Below are 22722 nucleotides of genomic sequence, written 5' to 3'. Positions count from 1 at the left end.
TAGGTTTAGACTTGCATGTTTGTTTTTGTTTTATTGTGCTTGGTAATTTACTTTGTTCTGTCTGTTATTACTTGGAATCACTTAAATCCTACTTATTATACTTAATAAAATCACTTTTGTTTATTAATTAACCCAGAGTAAGCCATTAATTCCTGGGGGAGCAAACAGCTGTGCATATCTATCAGTGTTATAGAGGGCGGATAATTTGAATTTACCCTGTATAAGCTTTATACAGAGTAAAATGGATTTATTTGGGGTTTGGACCCCATTGGGAACTGGGTATCTGGGTGCTAGAGATAAGAGTACTTCTTAAGCTGTTTTCAGTTAAGTCTGCAGCTTGTGGAGGACGTGGTTCAGACCTGGGTCTGTGTTTGTAATAGGCTAGCATATGTGGCTCAACAAGACAGAGTACTGAAGTCCCAAGCTGTCAGGGAAAACGGGCTCAGAGGTAGTCTCAGTAATCAGGGGAGAGTCCCAAGGGGGTTTCTGTGACCCAACCCGTCACAGGTGTATCGAGGTAGCCCTCAGTACTTACTCCCAGCAGCTGGGGTGGATGGGTCTTGGTTATTGCACTCTTCAACACATAGGCCTAGTCTTTACTAGGAAAAAAGTATTTATAGAATGTAAAAACCCTAGTTTAGACAGAGCAATTTGTATTTTCATATGTGTTAGCTGCTCAGGGTCCAACCCTAAGAGGGAGCCTAGGTTTACTTCATCCAGCTAATGTGTTAGAACTACTACTTGTCTCATTTATGTGGAGGTTTTAACACTACACTATGGTTTTAACATGTTAAGAGGTGTTAAACACACAGCTTTTTCCCCTAGTATAGACATGGCTATAGAATCTTCTGCTGAGATGGTGTTAGTGGGGTCCCCTGGAGCAGAGAGTCTGGGAATTAATACCTCAGTGAGATCCATGGAGCAATTCTCATCTCTCAGAGCTTTTGTTTCAGGCTCTCTGAAGACATCAATGCACTGGTCCCACATCACGGTTTCAAGCTTTTCTTTGTAACCAGGAAAACAAGAAACTTACATCAGAACATCAGCTTTCATTTACCCAAAAAAAAAGGTCATCACATGACTTCACAATGCGGGCTTTAGGCCTCGGCCTATGTTGTGTATGCCTCAATAATCTGGCCATGGAAACACCTTTCCCTGGTGGAAGAGGCTGGTTGCAGACAGCTTCAGAAAATTATGTGCTAATTCTCTTTTGAAGACTGGTAAGTATACAACAAAAGATTCATTCCCTTGGTATAACATTTGGACACACATTTCACTTATCTACAGTATTCCATGACATCCTCCCACCTCTACTTGCTTATTGGGGAGTAGTTCAACAACAAAATACAAACAAATAACAGCAGGACGAAGTTAAGTATATGTGGTTTCTTTTCCCATCCACTGACTCCACAGGCATCTTTATCGTTAATATTTTCTCCCATCTGTCTTGTTGGATGTGTTTATGCTATTGTCTGAGTCCCCAGGAAGTCTGTGTTCTCTCTCTGGTGACACTATCCTGCTAGATGAGACTGGTTCTGCTAGTTCTGGGAAAACAAGACTCTTAAAGGCAATTAGTGACTTACATCTTGGAGTGTGACAGGATATTCTCAGCTTCGGTCTACTGTATTTGTACTTGGGCTAAGCAAAGCAGATTAACAATTCTAATAATATAAAGACAAGATAAAGTGCACAGGACAGGTATAATAATTAATATAAATTATGTATTATGATAGTATCACCCAGAGGCCACAATCAGGATCAGGTATTCATTGTACTGGATGCTATATCAACAGCAAATAAAAGGTAGTTTAAAGAGCTTACTTTGAAGGGACTAGTGGTCCAACATAGGGACAAGACCAACAGGGAGTTGAAGAACACAGTGGGGGTGGTTCGGGAGGAAGAAGACAAGGGTGACAGTACTAGGACCACCAGGTTACTACATTAACTGCAGTTTAGAGGTCTTTCTGTCTGTCTTTCTACTTTAAAATGGACAGGCACTATTAATTAATTAGGCCCATATCTTCAAAGGTATTTAGGTGCCTATCTGCCTCTTTAGGTACCTCAGTCCACCAATTTTAAAATGGTGACATTTTCAAAACTGTTGCCTAGCCCTGCAGGCATCTGTGTTTCTGCTGGTTGGTGTTTGCAGTCTCGCCTAAGTGCTGATGCCACCCCACAGCTAATGAGCCACTTGGAGGCCTAACTCAAGCCAAAGCCCTCGAGACCGTGAAGCAGGATTCTCACACTAAGTGAGGGAATGCCCGGGAGCCATGGTTTGCCCATCCCTGACATAGACAATAGACTGCTTGACCAATAGGGGCGGACCCTCAAGTCACAAGCATATATTTTTCCAGTAATCTGGAAGAAACTATAAAAGAAGGGAAATGACATCATCACTTGACCTCTCTTCCGCCCTCCCCAACTCCACACCCGGAAGAAATGTCTGGCTGACAAAGGCTTTGAACTGGTCAGGGTGATCCCAGGCTGGAAAAGAGTCCCGCATGTTTGAGGATTGTACCATCTGTCAGGATGAGACACCGCTTGATTCAAATCCTATTTAGTTTGCAGAACTCAGACTGCAAATTTATTTTTGTTTCTTAAGTAAACAACTTTGATCTCTATGCTTGCTACTTATAATCACTTAAAAGCTATCTTTCTGTAGTTAATACATCTGTTCTATATTTTACCTAAAACAGTATGTTTTGGTTGAAGTGCTTAGGAAATCTCTGCTCAGGTTACAAAGGCTAATGTGTGTCCTCTTCACATCAGGGGAGGACCGGACTGGGTAATGAATTTACACTGGTCAGGCTTCTGAACAGGGCAAGATGGTACAGTTCCAGGGAGCAAGGCTGGGGAGCTGGAGGAGTGGGGTGGGGGGGATTGTTTGGAGCCTCTCTCTTGTTGCGTGAGTGGCTGGCAAAGCATCCATGTAACTCAGTTGTGTGTATCTAGGGTGACCAGACAGCAAATGTGAAAAATCAGGACAGGGGGTGGGGGATAATAGGAGCCTATATAAGAAAAAGACCCAAAAATTGGGACTGTCTCTATAAAATCAAGACATCTGGTCACCCTATGTGTGTCCCTGCCTGTGGATGTCTGTGTAAGTGTAGTACCTGCCAGAGGTTTGTGGCTTAACAACAGCCTCACAGTGTGAGAAGGATGCCCCAGGTTGGTGGAACAGAGGGCTCAGTGGTCCCACAGTCCAGGTTGCACTCCAGGAGTCCCGTCACACATAGCATCTGCAAAAAAGCTGGTGGTAAAGGGAAATACAGGGTGAGCATGAGAGCACCGGGTCAGCTGCTTACGCAGTTTTCTGGCTTCTGAGGATCCCTTGCTTAGGTGCCTAATTTGTTTCCTGCATTGTATATGGAGTCTGGGCACCTAGCTTAGGGTTGAGGGTTCCGCTAGGCTGCAGACTGCCGTAGGGGTTAGGTGTTGCAACATGGAGCAGAACAATGCCTAAGTATTTTGAGGTTCTGGGCCCAAGGGCCAATTACTGCTATGAGCTCCATGCTGGCAGACTCCTACTGATGTCTATGAAGGGGACTCCACTCAGAGGCAGGTTCCGTCCACCTGCTTGGAGCTCAATGGAGGCATGGAGTTTGGAGCCATGGGACATCACCAGTTAGACCCAAATTTAACTGTGCCACATAAACTAGTGTGAAACTGCTATCCAGCTATATGGTTATAAATTTCCAGTTTAGATTGGCAAACCATTGTCTTAAGCAACAATTTAAAATTATCCTCAAGATCTCCAATATGATTTTGTTTAAAGACCAAATGTTGGCTACTCCGGTGAGTGGTTGTGTAAGGCAAGGTTTTATTGTGTTTACATCTGAAAGGATGACTCAAGAAACTGAAGTAATACAGAATGAATCCATTATTTTAAGCTTCTCTCACCATTATTTTTCTTAGATCTCTGATTTTGAAACTTTACCTCACACTGAAGATTGAGAGGATGACAGGAGCCATACAAGTAAGCCCTTAAACTGAATCAGGCTTACTCTGAATAGTGTTTTATTCTAGTACTAATGTTGTGAATGGTGCCTGAGGGCGCTAGGCCATTTCTTTGCAAGAGATGGCACTGAGCCAACCTTTCTTCAGAAATCAAGTGCTGCAGTAGAGACATGGCATTTCCCTTAGTGGAGATGGGGTTTAATGTAACAATTGACCGCATTAACACACTAATGTAAGGATTTTAGCTGACATGCAGTTTTTAGATTAAATTGCTGCTTTTTTAATAGCCTAGTTTTTGTGTCACTCCCTTCTTCAGACAATGATTGTAACCCTAGCTCGCTCAGAGGAATTGACAACTGTGACTTTCATTGTTTTATACTTGCAGTGCATGCAGGCATTTCAATACCTTGAAAGCAGAGCTATGAATCTTCGCAGAGTTGACTCAGCCTTCTGAGGTATAGAGTAAAATATATGTAGTTATGCAATCATAATCCTGTGAGTTACCCCACCCTCCACAGGATAGAATCAGAACCTCTCAACTGTGTGGCATTGGCCCTATACTGTTAACAGTTAATGAAAATCATGCACCTGCAGAGGCACAAATGTGTGGGTCAGAGAATCAAAATGAAGGACACAAAAATGATTCATACAGGAATCTTAAAATGTTGTAGGTTTCATTCTTTTATAGTGAAAATAACTTTGCTATAACCTGTTTAATATTCATGTTCTCTACCTTCTACACAAAGTGGAGTTCCCTCATTTTTATTGTTAGGGGAACTTTGGGAATCTCTAAAAATGAGGTGCACTTGACAGAGCTGGTGAAGATTTCCCTTTACTGCAAGTGTTAGGGGTCTTTTTTTTTTTTGGAGCAGGAGGCTGAATTTTGTTCCTACCAAGGACAGAGTGGCTGAGGTGTTTAGCTCAGTAACACCTACATGTCCAAACTGCCCTGAGATTTGTTATGATACATTTTGAAAACTGCATTGGAGGAGTATCAGTATGATCTATACAGTAGTTGTACCGCGAGGATCTGATCAGGATCATGCTACAAACTCATAAAGAGGATGTGGCCCCTGCCTGACAGGTATTAATGAATCCTGCCATGGAAATATCATCCCTCCCATTTTGCCAATGGGGCATGAGACAGACCAAAGCTAGAACTGGGAACAGAAGCCAGGAGGGCTTAGTGCTGGAGGAGTCTGCACTCCTGCCTCCTGGTGGGTGAGGAAGGCGGTGGGGTGGGGTGGGGTGTGAGAAGCTGCTGGCTAGAGGCGGGGCCATGGGAACAACCACGTGCTGGGGTAGGCCCCCTCCATCCACTATGAGGCTGTTGCCGTTGCCATGTGAGGCAGCTTTTCTGGCAGGGGCACCCTCCGCCTGAAAGAGGCCGTGGCGGTTGCCTAACTCCCCCAATCTGTTTACATGCATGAAATCCCTTCCCCTTCACTCCCCTGTATCTAAGGCGGAGGTGAGGAGGGCGTTTGTGTCCCGCGGGCGGGCTGCATTTTTACATTTCCTCACGGTCACTCAGGCGATCGGCGCGGACACCTACAGCTGGTCTGTGAGGCAGCGGGGGTCCTTCGTCTTCCACCTCCCGGAGTCCCGCCCCGCCCCGCGGTATAAAAGGCGTCGCCGCAGTCGGGCCCTAGCTGCAGCTGCTGCCGCCGGGTCTCGGTCAGCGCGGAGGGGTGAAGAGCCGGGCGCCGTCGTCTCGCGGTGAGGGCCGACGGCTCGGGTCTCGGGCCCTAGCCGGGCTGCGCCTGCCCGCGGTGGGGCTGGCGATCCCGGGAGCAGCGCTGGGCGGGGCCGAGGGCTCTGGGCCCGGCCGGGGATGGAGGCCGCAGCGGCCGCCTGGGGGAAGCGGGGCCTGGCCCTGCGCGGAGGAAAGTGGGGAGGTGTCGGCAGGTGGTTGCTACGGGCTGCGGCCTGCTCCCTGGGGAGCCTCCTCTTCCTCCAGGTGGGGCGGGGGCCGCGGGGTTTCGTACCGCTCATGGCGGGAGGGCCGCGGGCTTGCCTGGGCGAAGGGCAGGCCGGCCTGGGGAGGCGCGGGGTGCTGCTCGGGTCGCAGGCTCTCCCTGAGCCCTGGAAGCGCAAACAAACCCCGGTCTGCTCTCTGCTCGGCTGGGTCGCGCGTTGCCCTGGGCTCCACCACGGAGCATTTCTCTAGCGTGTGTGTTTGTCAGACCTTGCGACGAGAACCGTTAAACGAGTGTCTGAAACGTGGCCCTTATGAACGGATGGGGAGTGTGAGAAATACCGGGGAAGAGCCCGGAGTACGTGCTTTAACAGCTTCGCAGGGCACAGAGTTGGCTAAAGATACCGTAAATGGTTGAGCTGAGCGGCTAGGGCCAGTAAAATGTGAGCATAATGCTGTAATTTAAGTACATCCCTTAAAAACAATAATAATAATTAATAAAACGTTACCTGATTAAGTGTTGTCAAATACAGGCCCAGCACTGTTCTGCTTAGTCACTGAGCTGTACTGGTATCTGAGGCTAACTTGTTTTCCAAGTTATACACTGCAAATTATATTCCTCTTGCAGGAGATAGTCTCTTCTTTACTAACGAAATATAAACACTGATCCCTATGATTGATAATGAGAATTAAACTACTTAAAACGTCCTTTTGATTAAGACTTCTAACAATAAAGCCCTGTTTGATCACATCAGTTTCACAATGTGTATTTGAATTATGGACTAAAACTAATGTGTGAAACTGCCCTTAATGTAAATAGTTTTGCATTGACTGAATTTGATCAGGCAAAATCTATGGATATATTCCATCATGCAGAATTATGTAATAATCCTAGATGTGTACAACCTAGGCATGTATGAACATTAATTTTGCACTTCTTGCATTCGTTGCACCTTAACATGACTAAATTTTGGCTGGCGAGATCCGAATAGGTATAATGTCAAGATGCTGTGGTTAACTTTAAACTATTCATTGTATGAAAATATTCTGTGCTGCTTAATGTCATCTAGTTAATCAGGTCATGCTAATAACTACTCAACCTATTGTGTCAATGCAGTTGTCATGCATGTGGACTGGATATACAAGGAAACTTGATACTGTCACTCTGATAAACAAACAACTTGAAATTGCTTCTTTCAAAAAACATTCACTTGAAGGGAGAAGTGTAAATCCCAAATATGAAAATTTCAGTTTAAAGAAAGTCTTGCATTTTCTGATCACAATAAGCAGTAATTTCTATATGGCATCATACAGTTAAAATACTTAGATGTATGAGACTTTCCCTTCACTGAATATTTTAACGTAGTTAGACTGAAAATAGGGCATTTAAAAATAATGCTGACTCAGTCTGCTTATGGAACAAGCAGTGCTATGATGTAAATCAAATTACACTTAATAGAAATTTGCTGTATTGACGCTAAACAAACTGGAAGCTATAACTTACTGTCTGTATGTTATTAGTTTCCTTGACATTTTGGAAGTCTAAATAGTCAAAAATAGACTGTCTTGTTGCTGATTGATTTCCCCCCTCCCCGTAAGAGATTGCAGGGGTGACTGTTTTAGATGTGAAGTCATATTTATATCTAGCAAATATGAAGCTAGATTTGTACTTGAGCAATCTTAACTTCTCATTGTAGGACTGGTCTGCTTACTAATATTGAATTCATGTAACTTTAATCAATATTCAGCACTCTTAAAAGAGAAACCGTAGTTGTAACATTGCAGCAATGAATTCAGTATCATACTTCAATGAGAGATGCAGTGATCATGAGTGAGTCCATCCAAAAATACCCATACCACTTAAGATGTAATATCTACATATGGGGTTAACGGATTGGCTCTAACTCTGCCAAACATAAATTGAGATTGCATTCATCCTCTCCGATGAGGTTCTATATTCAGCTTGTGTGCTGCTTAATAACCTGCACTGGCTGGGCTTCATTGGGCGCTGCTTTTTTTTTTTTGCAGTAGTCAGGATCAGCAGTATTGACATGCTAGAGTCTGCCCTGTGGAGCAGATAATGCAAGCTAGCTGAAAGAGATACAGCCAGTCAGCTGCTTTAATTGCAGTAGATCTTGGGTCTGTGGAATCTTAAGCCTCCTAACCTTTTTGTACCTTTTGTCCCTAAAGCTTTTTCTAACAGGTTTTGAACTGGATTGTCTGGCTGCATTAAATGATGCATGACTTAGCTCTCTTATATCCACTAAAGGAGCTCTAAACTGTAATATCCTTCTGCAAAGCTAAACAACACATAGGTAATAAATGACCAAAAAAAGGTCTTGAGGCATTGAAGGCACTAGGGCTAATGACTTCACACAGACTCTTCTCCAAGTATAGCTGCCTTCAAAGATCTTTCCTGTTAAAGCAAATCACTTTCACAGCTAATATAGAACCAATTAGTCTAGACTAATTCTTTAACACTGCAGTAGAAGCAAGCTTGCTTTCTTCTTCTGTTAGCTGTTAACTGGAGAAATTCACCAATACAGCTTACATATTAGTTGTAATGAATTAAAGCTGGTTTCAACAATTTGAAGTAGCCTGACTTCAGAAGCACTTGAAGGACTTGTAGGTAGATATATATAGATAGATAGATAGATAGATAGATAGATAGATAGAGATAGATATAGAGAGATATATATTTATTTTAAGGCAGTGAGGCACCGTTATCATCTAGTCTGACCATCTGCATAGCCATAGAACCTCACCCATAACTTCCTCATCAAGCCTATAACTAGTATTTGAGCTGTAGCATAACTCTTAGGACAATCAATTTTGGGAGGCTTCATAATCAGACTCCTAATAAAATACCTACAGGAAACTCAAACACACACGCTGCAACAAGAAGCAGTAATCTTACAAGGCAGTTTTGGTGCGTCACTTAAAACCATATTCAAGATGAGGGAAGGATGCTATTGCATCTGTAGTATTGCCAACATATGGCTGGCATTCATTCACATTGCATCATTGCCCTAAAATTTAAATGTGAAATGTGTTGGCCTCTTGTTCAACATATTAGACACTTCCTAATTGCTTAGCTCAATCTTAGATTACTCCTTTTCCACTCTCTCATCCTCAGATGCTTTAATCTAGAAGTAGTGAATTAAGACTTGTTTATCCAAACAGTAACTTTTGTAAAAATGTCTCTGATTGTATGGGGGACACTTATTTTCTTTTCCATATAAAATGGTGTGTCCCATCTTGATGGCATTTGTCTTGAAGAGGCAATGTGAATGGTAAAGATGGCTTTTATAACTTGAACAGCACTTTGTATTACACTAACTTCTCTGCAAACTATTGCATGAAAATAACTAGTGACTTTCTCATGTTTTAGATGCCTTCAATTAAACTACAGAGTTCAGATGGAGAAATTTTTGAAGTTGACGTTGAAATTGCAAAGCAATCTGTAACTATCAAGACTATGTTGGAAGGTAAGATTGCAGATTTGAGATAAAGGCTTATCGCAAACTAGTATCCCAGGAAACGTCACTCAAATCAGAATTTTTAAAAACTGAGGTGCATTACCACAACTCCACTTAAATGGTTCTTGGAAGCACTATCCTAGGCACAGATATAGTAGTAAGGGAAGGGATTAGTACAACCACAAATAGCAAAGCAAAAACTTTTGCAAGCAACACTTAAGTGTGGATTTTTATGGTCTAGTTGTAAGATAGAGATGAGTTTTGATGTGCAACCTACTTGGATATTTAGACCTAAAGTACAGGTACTGATTTGTGGTGGTAGGCAAGTAACACAAATTGATTCTAGGCATGTGATCATGCTAAATAGCTAATCTCCACAAAACACTTCTATTATGGGTTGAATTTACTGGCTTTGTATGATGGCTACTAAGGGCAGGTCTACACTGGGGGGGATCGATCTAAGATACGCAACTTCAGCTACGTGAATAGCGTAGCTGAAGTCGAAGTACCTTAGATCGAATTACTTACCGTCCTCACGGCGCGGGATCGACGTCCGCGGCTCCCCATGTTGACTCCGCTACCGCTGCTCGTGTTGGTGGAGTTCCGGAGTCAACAGGAGCGCATTCGGGGATCGCTATATCGTGTCTAGATGAGACGCGATATATTGATCCCCGAGAAATCGATTGCTACCCGCCGATCCAGCCGGTAGTGAAGACGTACACTATAGTACAACAAACATAACTTAAACATCAAAGCTAAGAGATGAAAGTGAGTGTGGTTTTTTTTTTTAAAGTAAATGGTGACAGCTGTATCACTGGCCCTATTGTCTGAATCTTTAACTGTTGCTGCTTTTTAAAACTGAAATACCCAGCATGTCTCAAGGTCTCATTTACATTAACCTCCCACTGTTGGCAGCTTACAACAGAGGACAGACTCAGTGCAAGTCTACTAGATAGTTTTCACATCACCTGGAAGATATCTTTCTTTTGTTTGACTTTCTATTGTAGAAGTTGTGGTGTCAGCATAGCCTCTGTAAAATGCACCTCTGTATTTGACATGTCTGTGGTATGAGTGTTTCTCTTAAACCTTGTCTACAACTCCTGAGGGAATTTTGCATCACTGTTTGGGTAGAATTCATGTCCCCCTCAGATTTCTTTGCTTCCCCACAGAAAAATGACTTTCTGATGGGGAAGCAAAGTGAAGCTGTAAGAGCGGTTTCACACCCCTCTCCAGAAGTTCGGGCACATTGTTTCAGGCACCCAGAACAGCTGGTGGAGAGGTAATGCCGCAGAGGGGGATGCCAAGACTGGTGCCTATCGTCCTAGTCCCAGCTGGGCAGGGGAGTACCGGAATTCCTCTTCCCCTGGTCAGACCCACCACCAGAAGCCTCCCCTGGCTGCTGGAAGTGCTGCATCTCATCCACGCCAGCTTCTTGCTCCCATTGCTCCTTCAGCTGTGGGGGGAGGGTCAGTCACTATACAGGCAGCTGCTCCTCCCTGCATAGCCTCTTGCAGTCTCCAACCACCTTCACCTGGACTCCTCTGCAGAGTCCCATTGCCCCAGCACCTCCAAGGAGCTCCTGTGAATCCAGATCCTCCCTCCCGTGGCCCTCCACTGAGCCGACTGCACCTAGACTGCCCCACCCAAAGCCCTCTCACCTCACTTGGATCCCTCCACACTCGGATCCTGCCAGTCTGAGCCTGCCCTGGTTTGGAGGGGTAAGGCCTCAGGGTGTTTTTTGGACAGACCTGGCCCTTGCATTGTCAAGGTTGGGTGCAGCTTCACCGCTGTGTCCCGTGCATGGGGGCTGCAGGGTGATCTCCCACCTCTGTGCAGCCAGTGGCCTGAGCTCCCTACTGCCATGCTGGAGCCTCCATTTATTTATTGACAAATAAATTTGGAAGAATTTTAAAATACTGTATACAGAGTTTTTATTTTATTTTTGGTACAGAATCCCTCAGGAATAGTCTACATTAGGCTTTTTTGGCAAAAAATTACCAGTTGGTGGAAGCCCTGGTACATACGAGGCTTCAGCACTGGAGTCCTTATCACTGTTGCTTTTAGCCTGTTTTGAGCAGAGTTATGACATGGTGTTAAGTGCCAGTGGCCTTGAGCAGTGTCTGCCCCAGGGTGTCTATCATGAAACCTTCACCTGTGACACGGGTGGCAGTCTCCTTCCAAACTACAGTCCCGCTTATAGATGTGCTGTAGTCTCTCTCTCCTCCTCTTCCTCCTCCCCCCCCCCACATCTGCTGGTTCACTTGAACTGGCACTGCTACTTCAGAGAGAGAGCCTATCCAGTACTCATTCACGTCTTATTTCATATCTTTTCCCAAGATGTCAGAAAAGTTGCTTGTTTCTAAATGCAGTTATTTCCTCAACTGTGACAAATTTGTCAATGTCAAATTCATATTGAATACAGTTGAAAATTTAAACTGTTTTTATAGGCAGTGAGCTGTTTTCATGGTTGAGCTGTTTTGGTCAGGGATAGTCTGAAAGGCAAATTTGCATTCGTCATCCTCAGGCTGACTGTTAGAAGTCCTCTTAAGATGCTAATTTGGACTTCTGCACAACTAATTTGCAGATATGTCTCCAAAAAGCCTTTTACCAAAATAAGTACAACAGGGGGAACCATTTACTTGATCAGTGATTACAATAGTGAGAGTCTGAATTAAATTTGTTTTAGACATCACTCCTGAGAGTAAAATTTATCTAAATATTTTTGTCCAAGTGTCTGGGTTTATGGAAACAGGCTTCCTCTTGAACATTGAGGATCGGACTATATTATTGCAGTGGGGGTGTGGCAATACACTAGAAACTGGGGGGGCCTTTCTGACCTGCTCTGTGACACCAATGTTAGTGGGTAGAAAGGATACATCTCTAAAACTTGTAAGAGGTTGCTTTCTCTAGTGTACCTCCTACAGAGTAAAGGTTAGATTATGCATACCATTTTTCTTGTTTCAGTTCAATTTTCCATGTTAATGTTGGTTTTATTTAGGCAACTTGTTTCTTAGATAGCTAGCTTTCCTGTTTTTGTCCTTGAGGTTTGAAGTCTATCTTGCCTTGTTGTGAGGCAGTTGGGGAGAAGACAAGAATACCTTTTGAGCAGATGCAGGACTGGCCCACAACATTTTGGCACCTGAGGCGGGGAGCTCAGATAATGCCCCCATGCACCCTTGCTTGGGCCAAAACTTTGAAAGGTCTCAATTTTGCCTTCTTTTTGTTCTACTTCTCTCATGGTATTGCTCTGCTACCTACCCCAATAAAGGAGAACTAACAACTTAAAATGTCTTGTTCAAAAATTTTAAAAAATACTTAACTTTCAAATTCCTGAACAGCAAATGTAACTTTCCTTGTCTGCATAGTAAACACTGGCATTTTTATCTGTTTGAATAATCAAAATGGTGCTTTCCATGTTGCCTTGGTTGCGAAGACTTGAAGCTTCCTGAAGGTGCACCATCTGGGCCACCTCATGCTCCATTGAGATGGTTGCAAGGCCGACCAGCCTCTCCTGTGTCATTGTGGAGCGTAGATGTGTGGGTGTTTTTTGTTTTTTTTTTTAAATTAACTTCAGCCTGGAGAAGCTGCATTCTCCACCGGCAGCTGTTACAGGAAGTGTTAAAAGTATGCGCAGAGCAACCAAAAGCATTTGGAAAGAGGATGGTGGTCATCTTTGTGCGCATTTATTCCAGAACAGCCTTTGGAGTTGATCCTGCTGAAATGTATCTTGAAAGGGCTTTCAGTTCATCACCTGAATCACTCGCATCAATATCGGGCATGTCATCATATGTCAACACTGTCTCTAGTGCCCTGCATTGGGGGTGTCGGTCGTCTTCAGGTATAGTGAGAAGTTTTGGAATATGATTCAACATTCCAAATATACTGCTGTGTTCCTTGACCTGTGTGAAACATTCTTCAACTGACTGTATTGTACAATCTAGGACCTGGTTATAGAATTCAACTTTGAATTGTTTGGGGTCTCTTATGGGATTATCCTGTGCCTCATAATCAAAATGTCGTCTTCGGTGACCCTTGTATTCTTGAATGGGTGGGAAAATAGCTTCAGTGTGCTCTCTGCCAACTTCTGCACTCTTCAGAATGTTTTGAAATCCCTCATCTGACTGGTAAGACTGTAGGTAAGACCTTGCTTTGTCCAGTTGTTCCATTGCTTCAGATATATCAAGGTCAACACCTTGGAGTCTCTTGCTTACAACATTTATTTTCAAACAGTATGTCATGCCACAACATTAAGCCACACAGAAATTTGAAGTTATGTATGTTTCTGGTGATTCCATTTCCCTCTGCCACTGTTCTCCCACAAACAGTTCCTGTCATAGCACTATCCTCCATAATGGCAATTATGGCACCATCTGTCTTCGCAATTTGGTGTTTGATAGGCTCTCTCATCTCCACTTGACTTTCCCATTGTGTGCCACTCAGTGGTTTCAGTGTCAGAGGATGTTCCCAGATGTTGCTTCAAAATTTGCCATCAATGAGTTGATGCAGAGAAAAATACATAGATGCTTTGAATTACATTTAAAAAAATTCAGCAGCCTCACTAGAAACTGATGCTGCTTCACTGACAACCAAGTTCAATGAATGAGAACTGCATGGGACAAAAAAGCTCGAGGGTTTAACTCTCGGATTCATGCCTGCACTCCTCTGTTCTTTCCTCTCATGTTGGCACCATTATCATAGCCCTGACCTCTCAGTCAGCTCTCACAATTCTCATATCTTCTAGCTTTTTAAGAAGCACATTTGTCATACCAGCTCCTGTAGTATCATCAATGTCAATAAATTCTAGAAAATGCTCTGACAGTCACCATTGCAGGGACATTTTCACTAGGTTCTGTTGTTGTTACCAAATGCACCATTAAAGTCATTTGTTCTGTATGGCTGATGTCAGATGTGCAATCCAGAATAAGAGTAATATCTTGCTGACTTCAGATCTGCCACAATCTTCTGTTTGAGTTTGTTGCCAGTAACTGTGTGATCTCATTTTGAATTGTTTTTCCAAGGAAGTGGTGTGTGTACATTTCTTGGTTGGTGATTCTTCTTAGATGCTTCTGGAGTACAGCATCAAACTCAGCCATCAGCTCCATCCACTGTTTGGCACATACAGCTGATCAGAAGTGCCACACAGTGCTAGGTTTTGGGTAACAAGCATTCTCACAATAGCAACGAGCCTTTTCAGAACATTTTGCCACTAAAGAGACACTGATGCAATCTTCTCTTAATGCTGATCATCTGTTGTGGCCTTTAACCTTAGTCTCATACCAAGCTCTTTCCACCTATGGAATGCTCTCTGGTGATTTGTTGCCTTCTCATGGCAAGCCATATTCCTAGCAAGATTTTTCCAGTCCTTTGTTCCTGTAGAACCCAATGTGGCTGGAACATTAGACTGGAAGAGTTTGCAACAAAAACAGTATGCAGCATTCTGGGTTTTTGAGTACATAAGCCATGGCCTCTCCATTTTGTCACCATTGGGTATTTCATGACAGTAATGTGTTGGATGGAGACTTCTATTTTCATTGTCTTTGGGGAACATGGAGCTTTTCACTTGCTGTGGTCCATGCAGTACAAGAAAGTCCCTCAAGCTACTGCTCAAGTGGGTCCACAGTCGTCTATCTTGTAGACTTCAGGAACTAAACTCAGCAGCAGCTATTTCTTGCGCCTCCACCACACTCTTCTCTGATCTACACTTTTCTTTGGGAATGTGCATGGTTACATCCATTTGAGATGGAGATATGGATGCTGCAGTAGCTACCAGATCACCTTCACTCTAACTGGAAGATCAGGCCTCACCACTCTCATCCTCACTGGGGCCGGAAGGCTCACCGTGAACATTTGTGTCTATATCTCAGGAGAGCGCCTTCCTCCTTAGATAGAAAAGCTTCCTTTGCTTGCTTTTTTTCTGAATGCTGCCCCAGAGGGGCGTTTTCTTCTTTCACTCATAACTGCTGTTCTGTGCCAGCTGTAGTGGCTCTCAACACTCAACTGAAGGGGACAAATAAGCAGGCTGGTAGTGGGGCCTGAGTGATGGAAGATATCAGCGTCTTAAGGGCCTAACCGACTCCTCCTACTTCAGTTGACTGCCTGTTCTCAAGTGGGTTCAGGGGAGCAGCAGGAAACAGGAAGCTCCCTGAGAAGCTGGTGTTAATCAATCCAGGCTCCTGGGGGTGCTAGAGAGGTACATAAGAGGCTCCTCCTCCTCTTTCTTCCTGCAGCTTCTGCTGCTTTCTGTTATTCCCTCTCACCTTTTCTCCTGCTTGTCTCTTGTGTCTCCTTCCTCCAGCACAGCACTCCACCATCTCTGTGCATCTAGCGCAGAGAATATATATATATGCACCAGCAGCAGACACAATTTTCTATACTCTGGGTCCTAGTGGCCTTAGCTTACTATTTTTAATGTTAAACTATAGTAGATATTGCAAAGATGGACAGACGGGATGGCTTGGTCAGCTCCAAATACAGTGAATCTTTTCTTCATATGTTGGAGCACTGGATGAGACTTCAGAAAGTCTCAATACATGAAAATTAAAGCAGAAACATTTGTGAAAGCAGTTAAATTATTCAGGATAATGCTTAGCTCTGATCTCCCACTGACACACATTGCAAACAAACATCTGTGCAAGTCTACCAGATGGTCTGTATGTACAGCAAACTATGCCTAATCCTTCTCAATAGGGATGCCTATCTGTGCTCTTACATGCAAAATCACAAACATTAAAAATGAGTATGTTAGTGCCTTAACTTTGAGAAATGACTTATAGATCTAGTTGAACAGACTGGATACCCTCAAGTAGAAATTGTTTAGCGATGAGACACCCAGGATAAAATACTATAGCCATTTAAAATTGTGGTTTTTTTTTTTACTGTTTGTCTGTCATTTCCACCTTGTAACACCACCAAAAGCTGCTTAGTGTGATGCTGCTCTGCATGACCAATAAACAAAACTTGGAAAACATGAGCAGGAAGTTATAAAAGTTATCTCAGCAGGTGGCAGAGAAAGCAGTTGCTTGGTAAGCCCATCCAAAGGGATCTTGCCACTTTTAGAGTTCAGAAAATTGTTAAACTCTTCAGTGTATCAGTGGCTTTTGGTTTATGTTGAAAATCAGAAGTAGTGCTTATAAACAAATCTACGTAATGCCATAGATAGCACACTAGACAAACCATGTATTGGGAACTCTGGAATTACATGGCACTGCCTCTTACTGCTTTAGAATCCCTTGTGCCAATAAAACACTCACTATTGCTCCCAGACATCTGTGCTGCAGATTCATATACTGATAATGCAGAATTATCTCTAAAGGGGAGCAGGAGAAACTGGACAGTTGAAAGCGGGATGGAGGGACAGATAGGGTTTTGACACCAAGAAAGCAGGAGGCAGCCTTTCCTAGTTAGGGGGTGCTAGAGGCTTCAGCCAGGACACATCTGCTCTCTTCCTTTGAGTGTTTTAAATTCTTCATTCCACAGTCCAACACTTTGACAACTAGATTCTCTCGCTGCATTCAATGAAGTATATTTGAAGTTTCCAATAAAATGATCGTCAGTGAAATAAACAATGCCTGTTATAGCTCATTACTGTAAGTAGACTTGGATAACAATAGCATTTCTGTTTAAAATCTCCCAATAGTGGTAATTGTGGAGTGCCAGTGTAGGTAGGACATGGGCATGTTAGCCATTGTGTGTAGGCTTGCTTTGAGGAGGTGGTGGTGGTACAAAAGTGGTGTATTCTAACTAAGTTCATTTCTTAGTGTATTTGGATGATGCAGATCAGTTATTTATCAAATGCATAGATAATTTTATACATCAGTTTACATGGCTGCATAACCTTATACAGGGCACTCAAACTAAGATAACATACCAATTCTGATATCTTGCTTTGCAATAAAATGGTATGGTGCATCCTTTTAATCAGGGCAATTACCTTAATGTGGTTGGTATTTATCCTGTGTCATTCAATCCAGGTATGGATTAGTCTACATTGTGAATTGCAGTGTGCTTTCAATATTCTCTACATGATGCTGTTAGTCACTTAATTCAGAGTTTGATGACTCGGTAGAGTATAAATGTGTTTAACATATGTCTCAAGTATACTCTGAATTTTTTTAAACAGTGGTTATTGGTTTTACCACCTTCCCTAAAAGATTTTTCTTAATGTGATCAAGTGACTTGTCATTGCCTCAAATAGAGTGGAAATTAACTGTTGTATACAGTGTTGTAGCTGTATCAGTCCTGGAATATTAGACACAAGGTGGGTGAGGTAATATCTTTACCCATCTTGTTTCTGGAAACTAATATGGCTTTTACGTTTCAATATACAATGCCTTGTAAGCCAAATACCCAAAATCTCTCTGGCTACAGTATTAACTGATCCTGCAGAGAGGACAAAGTATGGTTTGTGGTTCATACAGTAGCTCTTTAATAGTAGATTCAAAGGGAATTCTTTTTTTGGAACACTTGTATAGCAAATTTGGGACCTAAAAGCTGGTAGTGGCTAAAGAGTTTTTTCTTTCCAGTTATCCAGCACTGTTAATAGTGGGATTACAGTGAAATAGGGATGAAAAGAACATCTAATGGCAATTTAATAGCTTCGTGAATAAGGAAACATACATGCGTGTGTGTGTATATATAATATAAATAAAAATATTAGCTACTTGAGTATGATGAGCATTCTGTTACATAGCATGTAAAAGTGATGCAGCCATGGTATTCTGAAGCCTTGTCTAATAATGCTTAACTTCCTACTTTAGCAGTAGGAGAACCATAATCTGAATACAGAATGTTGCTAATCCACTCAATTTGTATCAGAATTATATACTGTAGTTGTGGATTAATGAAGCCATCTGAATTTCAGAAAAATGAGTGAATGGCAAGTTACAGCATCTAAATCTTCTTTCCAATCTTAGATCTGGGAATGGATGATGAAGGAGATGATGACCCAGTTCCTCTTCCAAATGTTAATGCAGCTATATTAAAAAAGGTAAGATGCTACCAAGATGCTGTTAGTTGCTTTGAACTACAAAAATGTGTAGACTGAGCTATCACTTAATGAAAACTGGAAATACTAGATTTAAACAAACTTTCTCGTGTACCAGTTACATTTCTTAGAACGTAAACTGTTTATCAGTCAAAAGCAGGATTTGTTGAACTGCAGTTTAAATTTCTAGATGAGATATTTTTTTCCTGTAAATCATACAGATAAAACAAATATTTTCATATTAATGCTCAAAGGGTGAGGGGCCAGTAGCAGTGATAATAGCTGTTGCCAGACATACTATGCTTTGCACCAAACTCACCATCCACTCTCTCATTGTTCTTGTCCTTGGGTTCTTGACAAGAAGTCTACAGCTGGTGTTGTCTGAGGACTCACTTGAGCATACCAAATTGAAATGAAAGATGAGGCTCATGTTCAGATCATTAAATGCACTGGCTGGAATTTATTGTTACTAGGTGAAATGGAAGGAGGAACAAATTTGCAGGTCAGGTCTCTTTGAGGACACTGTCTGCATTGTGTTGGAAGAGTTTGAACCAATTTCAATGTTTGAAATGAATTGGGTTAGTTCTATAATAAGCCACACTTGACCAGTGAGGCTAGGACAGTGTGTTACAAACCCATAGCCAGAATGCAAAAGGAGACTGTAAGAGCAGGCAACCCCTATTCCTTGTGCAGTGCTTAGGTAACACTTCACTAGTCAAAATTCAGATTAAATAAATGTAATATCAGTAGATTAACTACTTGTTTTCTCCCTAATACAAATGCATACTCTTTACTACAGAGTAGTACTAATGCCTGACCATACTGTCTACCAATAGGTGGTAATTTTCTTGTTAAGCAAACTAATCTGCATTTCTCAACCGTAGGGCGAAGGTCATACTTTAACCCTCTTGTGTTAGAGCTGTGCTCTTAACGTTAATACTATGTTTGTTTAGAGTGTGCACTAATGCAAATGTAAGTCTGCTCAGATATCTTCTGGGAAATCTCCAGACCCAGAATGTCTGACTTTCATTACCCAGGCACACTCAACAGGATTTTAAAAGGCTTTGAAATTCCAGGGTCTTGTATTAAAGACTGTCGGGTCTGTACATGTCTTACTATCGGGCACAAATAGCACTGACACAGCACATTGCGTCCAAGATTTTATGGATTTTTTTTGCAGTTTTGGGAAAGTAACTGTTCCTGTAATCTGAAGTCAGTCTAAATGGAGCTGATGAGAATGCTTAAGGACAGTTTTTTATATTGATTCTAATGTCTTAATATCAGGTGATCCAATGGTGCACCCACCACAAGGATGATCCACCTCCCCCTGAGGACGATGAGAACAAGGAAAAACGAACAGATGACATCCCTGTGTGGGACCAAGAATTCCTGAAAGTAGACCAAGGAACACTTTTTGAACTTATCCTGGTAGGGTGTCCATGTTCCATTAGATGCTCTCTTCAGCACATAGCCACATTCTCTAGACTTCTGAACTTTTTTGTCTTGGTGGTGTACCTAGAAGTGGTGGAATTGGTCTGACTTCCCCAGTTCATAGTAAAAATCATTCAAGATAATAAGTGTTGTGGACGCCCTTTAAAAACTTACCTAACACTAAGCAGCCCAATCTACACTTGTGGACCCAAGTACAAATTTGATGTTTAGCTTTGCACTCAAGTTCAGTAATCAGGTCTTCTAACTGAGTCAAGTTTGTTGCAGACATGGTAGCTTCCTTCATTTGGAATAGGATTGTGTACTAGATTCTGTTCAGCAGCCTGAACCCACTTCTAACTTCAAAATTCAGTCTTAATGTTTTGAGGCCTGGTTCCCCTTGACCCTAATGGTATGCAAGTTGGTGTGCACTTAGTACAGGCAATGTCTGTATTGCTTGGATAGCCAAATGGCTGCCCTGAAGACCTCCGTGTTCATAGGCTTCTGTAAGCCCTTTCTAACAGGAATGTCTCGAATTTTAAGTTTGTTTAGAACTGTTGTGAACAGTTCAACTAGGACTGTCCTGTCCAATATACTTAAACACCTGCTGTAACGAGCTACCTAAAGTAATATGTTTATCATAAAATGAAAGTAGCCTGTATTTGGTTTAAGTTGTACATCCATAGAGGCAGAACGCTGACTTTAAATCTGGTGACTCTTTTTTTGCAGGCTGCAAATTACTTAGACATTAAAGGTTTGCTTGATGTCACATGCAAGACTGTTGCAAATATGATTAAGGGGAAAACTCCAGAAGAAATTCGCAAGACCTTCAATATCAAGAATGACTTCACTGAAGAGGAAGAAGCACAGGTACTCCATAGTCTGGGTTTCATTAAATTCTGGATTGCTTATACACTGAAGTAGCCACACTAGTGATATAGCTAATGTGTTTCAGCACAGACTTCCCAGGTAAAACTAGGATTTTTGGTCTAAGTGTTATAAAGTATAAAGCAATTGTGCTAGAATTGGTGCCCCAATTAACTTGCCATTTAAGTTTATCCCTGTGTAGACAGACCCTGTGGCGGGCCCAGATCAGCTGACTAGGCTTTTGGGGCTAGGGCTCCGAAGCTGACGCATCACTGAGTAGAGGGTTGGCCTCAGGCTGGAGCCCAAGCTCTGGGACCTTGGGAGGGTGGAGTGTCCCAGAGCTCAGGCTCCAGCCTGAGCATCTATATAGCATTTTTTTATTGCCACAACCAGAGCCCTGCAAGCCCAAGTTAGCTGACCTAGGCTGGCTGCGGCTGTGCTGCAGGTTTCTTATCCCTGTGTAGACCTACCCTTACAAGTTAATGTTGTCCAGCATGTTCACTTTTCACAAGTGAATTAATATCACCATGTCAGACTTGCTAAACTTTTTTGACGAAGGTCAGATTTACATCTAAAATGTAGATTGACCTAGATCACTCGGGTGTTGGGAAAATATTTCCCATCCCCTGAGTAACATAGCTGAAGTAATGTAGCTCTGCTGACCTAGACCCTGGTGTTAGCTGCAGCTAGGTTGAGAGACTGCTTCCCTCAACCTAGCTACTGCCACTCGGAGATGGAGTTAGTACAGTGACAGACAAAAACCCTTCTATCGCTGTAGTATGTCTGCACTGGGGGGTTACAGTGGCACAGCTATGGTACTGTAACCTCCATAGAGTAGACAAACCCTAAGTAAATCACTGAAACTAAACCAGTAATAGGACATTCTGGGTTGCCATAAATAGTCCTTTGTTGCCCTTTCAAAAGCCTCAGCAGTAAAGCTGTAGGTGTGTTGGGGCACCCACCTGCGAAGATTCAAGCTGCTCAGAATTTCCCTAATAAGGCCTTTCAAAGGGTTGAATAAAACAAGCTGTGCTTTATGGTCTACCTTTAAAATGATCATTAAACAACCATTTTTAAGCAGAGTACTATGGAAGCTGCAAACATCAATGAACAGAGTGTGAAGAACTTGAGTGTGAAGTCAGTGCACTTCAGCCCTTGCTAAATCATGTATAGCAGTGGTCACCAACCTGTGGAGCCTCTGCCAGTCGATCGCGATCTCTGGGCTGCTAAAAGTCCAGCAGGGCTCAGACAGCAGCCTGCCTGCCGTGGCCCCCCACTGCTGGCTTCTGGCAAGTTTCTGCAGCCCCTAGGGCGGGGGGGAAGGCAGTTCCATGCGCTGCCTCCACCCCCAGCACCACCCCTGCAGCTCCCATTGTCCAGGAGCTGGCCAATGGGAGCTGCAGGGGTGGTGCTTTGGGCACAGGCAGTGTACAGAGACCCGCTGCCCCCCTTTTCCCAGGAGCCACAGAGATGTGTTGGCAGCCAGCTGCTGATGTATAGTAAGATGACCAGTTAATTAGCCTGCATGTTCTACTCATGAATAGTTACCTAAGGAAGTGGTTGGAAGATGCATATATTATCTTCAGTAACTTCTCAATCTGCAATGGTAAATATTTTACAAAATTAGTTTCAACCATCCAAGAAAATCCAGCATTTCTTCCAGTGTCACCCTTTTTTATGGGAAAGGAGCATAATCCGGGATGCCACTGGGACTGTTTGTCTAATTAGTTTTTAGAAGTTAATAGCATGTATGTAGCACTACATCTAATTAAAGCTTTATCTTGTTTAAGGTACGCAAAGAGAACCAGTGGTGTGAAGAGAAGTGAAGTTTTGTGCCTGACACTCTAACACTGTAAGGATCGTTCCAAATACTAGTTGCACTGCTCTGTTTATAATTGTTAATATTAGACAAATGCAGCAGCAAATGAAGTTGTATTAGCAGGATGTTGTTCCCTTTGCATGTGTAGTGTTTTTTTTTTCAGTACAGATTTAAATCCTATGGTTGAGTTTTTACCAGTGTAATCGGATGTCTTTTTACTTTACTCTGCAAAGAATAAAACTGAACTAAGTGTGGATTCTGTATGGAAATAGCA

General features: G+C 42.7%; 1 protein-coding gene and 1 long non-coding RNA gene across 6 annotated transcripts in view; one reads left to right on the top strand and one right to left on the bottom strand.

Moving 5' to 3' along the window:
• Positions 1–1687, bottom strand: part of LOC123375916 — a 14566-nt gene extending 12879 nt beyond the window's left edge. Inside the window, exons 1-2 of one of the 2 annotated variants that reach the window (XR_006581617.1) lie at positions 1584–1687; positions 904–1004 (exon numbers count right to left, since the gene is read on the bottom strand). This is a non-coding gene — a long non-coding RNA (uncharacterized LOC123375916). Of the gene's footprint in view, positions 1–903; positions 1042–1583 lie in introns of those variants that run through there. The other variant, XR_006581618.1, reaches the window with a different exon arrangement.
• SKP1 (S-phase kinase associated protein 1) lies at positions 1112–22722 on the top strand. Of its 4 annotated transcripts, none has more exons than XM_045027345.1 (6): positions 1112–1220; positions 9264–9360; positions 18264–18337; positions 19619–19762; positions 20492–20632; positions 22420–22722. In XM_045027345.1, the coding sequence occupies exons 2-6, from the start codon at positions 9264–9266 to the stop codon at positions 22453–22455; spliced, it is 492 nt and encodes a 163-aa protein (XP_044883280.1). In that variant the 5' UTR covers positions 1112–1220; the 3' UTR covers positions 22456–22722. The 4 variants fall into 4 exon arrangements, with proteins under 4 accessions (XP_044883280.1, XP_044883277.1, XP_044883278.1 ...); XM_045027342.1 differs by lacking the exon at positions 1112–1220 and adding an exon at positions 5520–5673; XM_045027343.1 differs by lacking the exon at positions 1112–1220 and adding an exon at positions 5606–5645.

This window comes from Mauremys mutica, chromosome 8 (genome assembly GCF_020497125.1).
Source record: "Mauremys mutica isolate MM-2020 ecotype Southern chromosome 8, ASM2049712v1, whole genome shotgun sequence".
NCBI classification, from domain to species: domain Eukaryota; kingdom Metazoa; phylum Chordata; order Testudines; family Geoemydidae; genus Mauremys; species Mauremys mutica.
Note: the sequence above shows the minus strand (reverse complement) of the source record. Positions and strands in the feature narration are given on the sequence as shown.

What these genes read in the sequence shown, in the direction of transcription:
- SKP1 (XM_045027345.1), top strand. Translation starts at nt 9,264, where the DNA reads ATGCCTTCAATTAAACTACAGAGTTCAGATGGAGAAATTTTTGAAGTT. An exon ending in ATGCAGCTATATTAAAAAAG is followed by an intron (nt 18,338 to 19,618) that starts GTAAGATGCTAC and finishes TCTTAATATCAG; the next exon opens with GTGATCCAATGGTGCACCCA. An exon ending in CTGAAGAGGAAGAAGCACAG is followed by an intron (nt 20,633 to 22,419) that starts GTACTCCATAGT and finishes ATCTTGTTTAAG; the next exon opens with GTACGCAAAGAGAACCAGTG.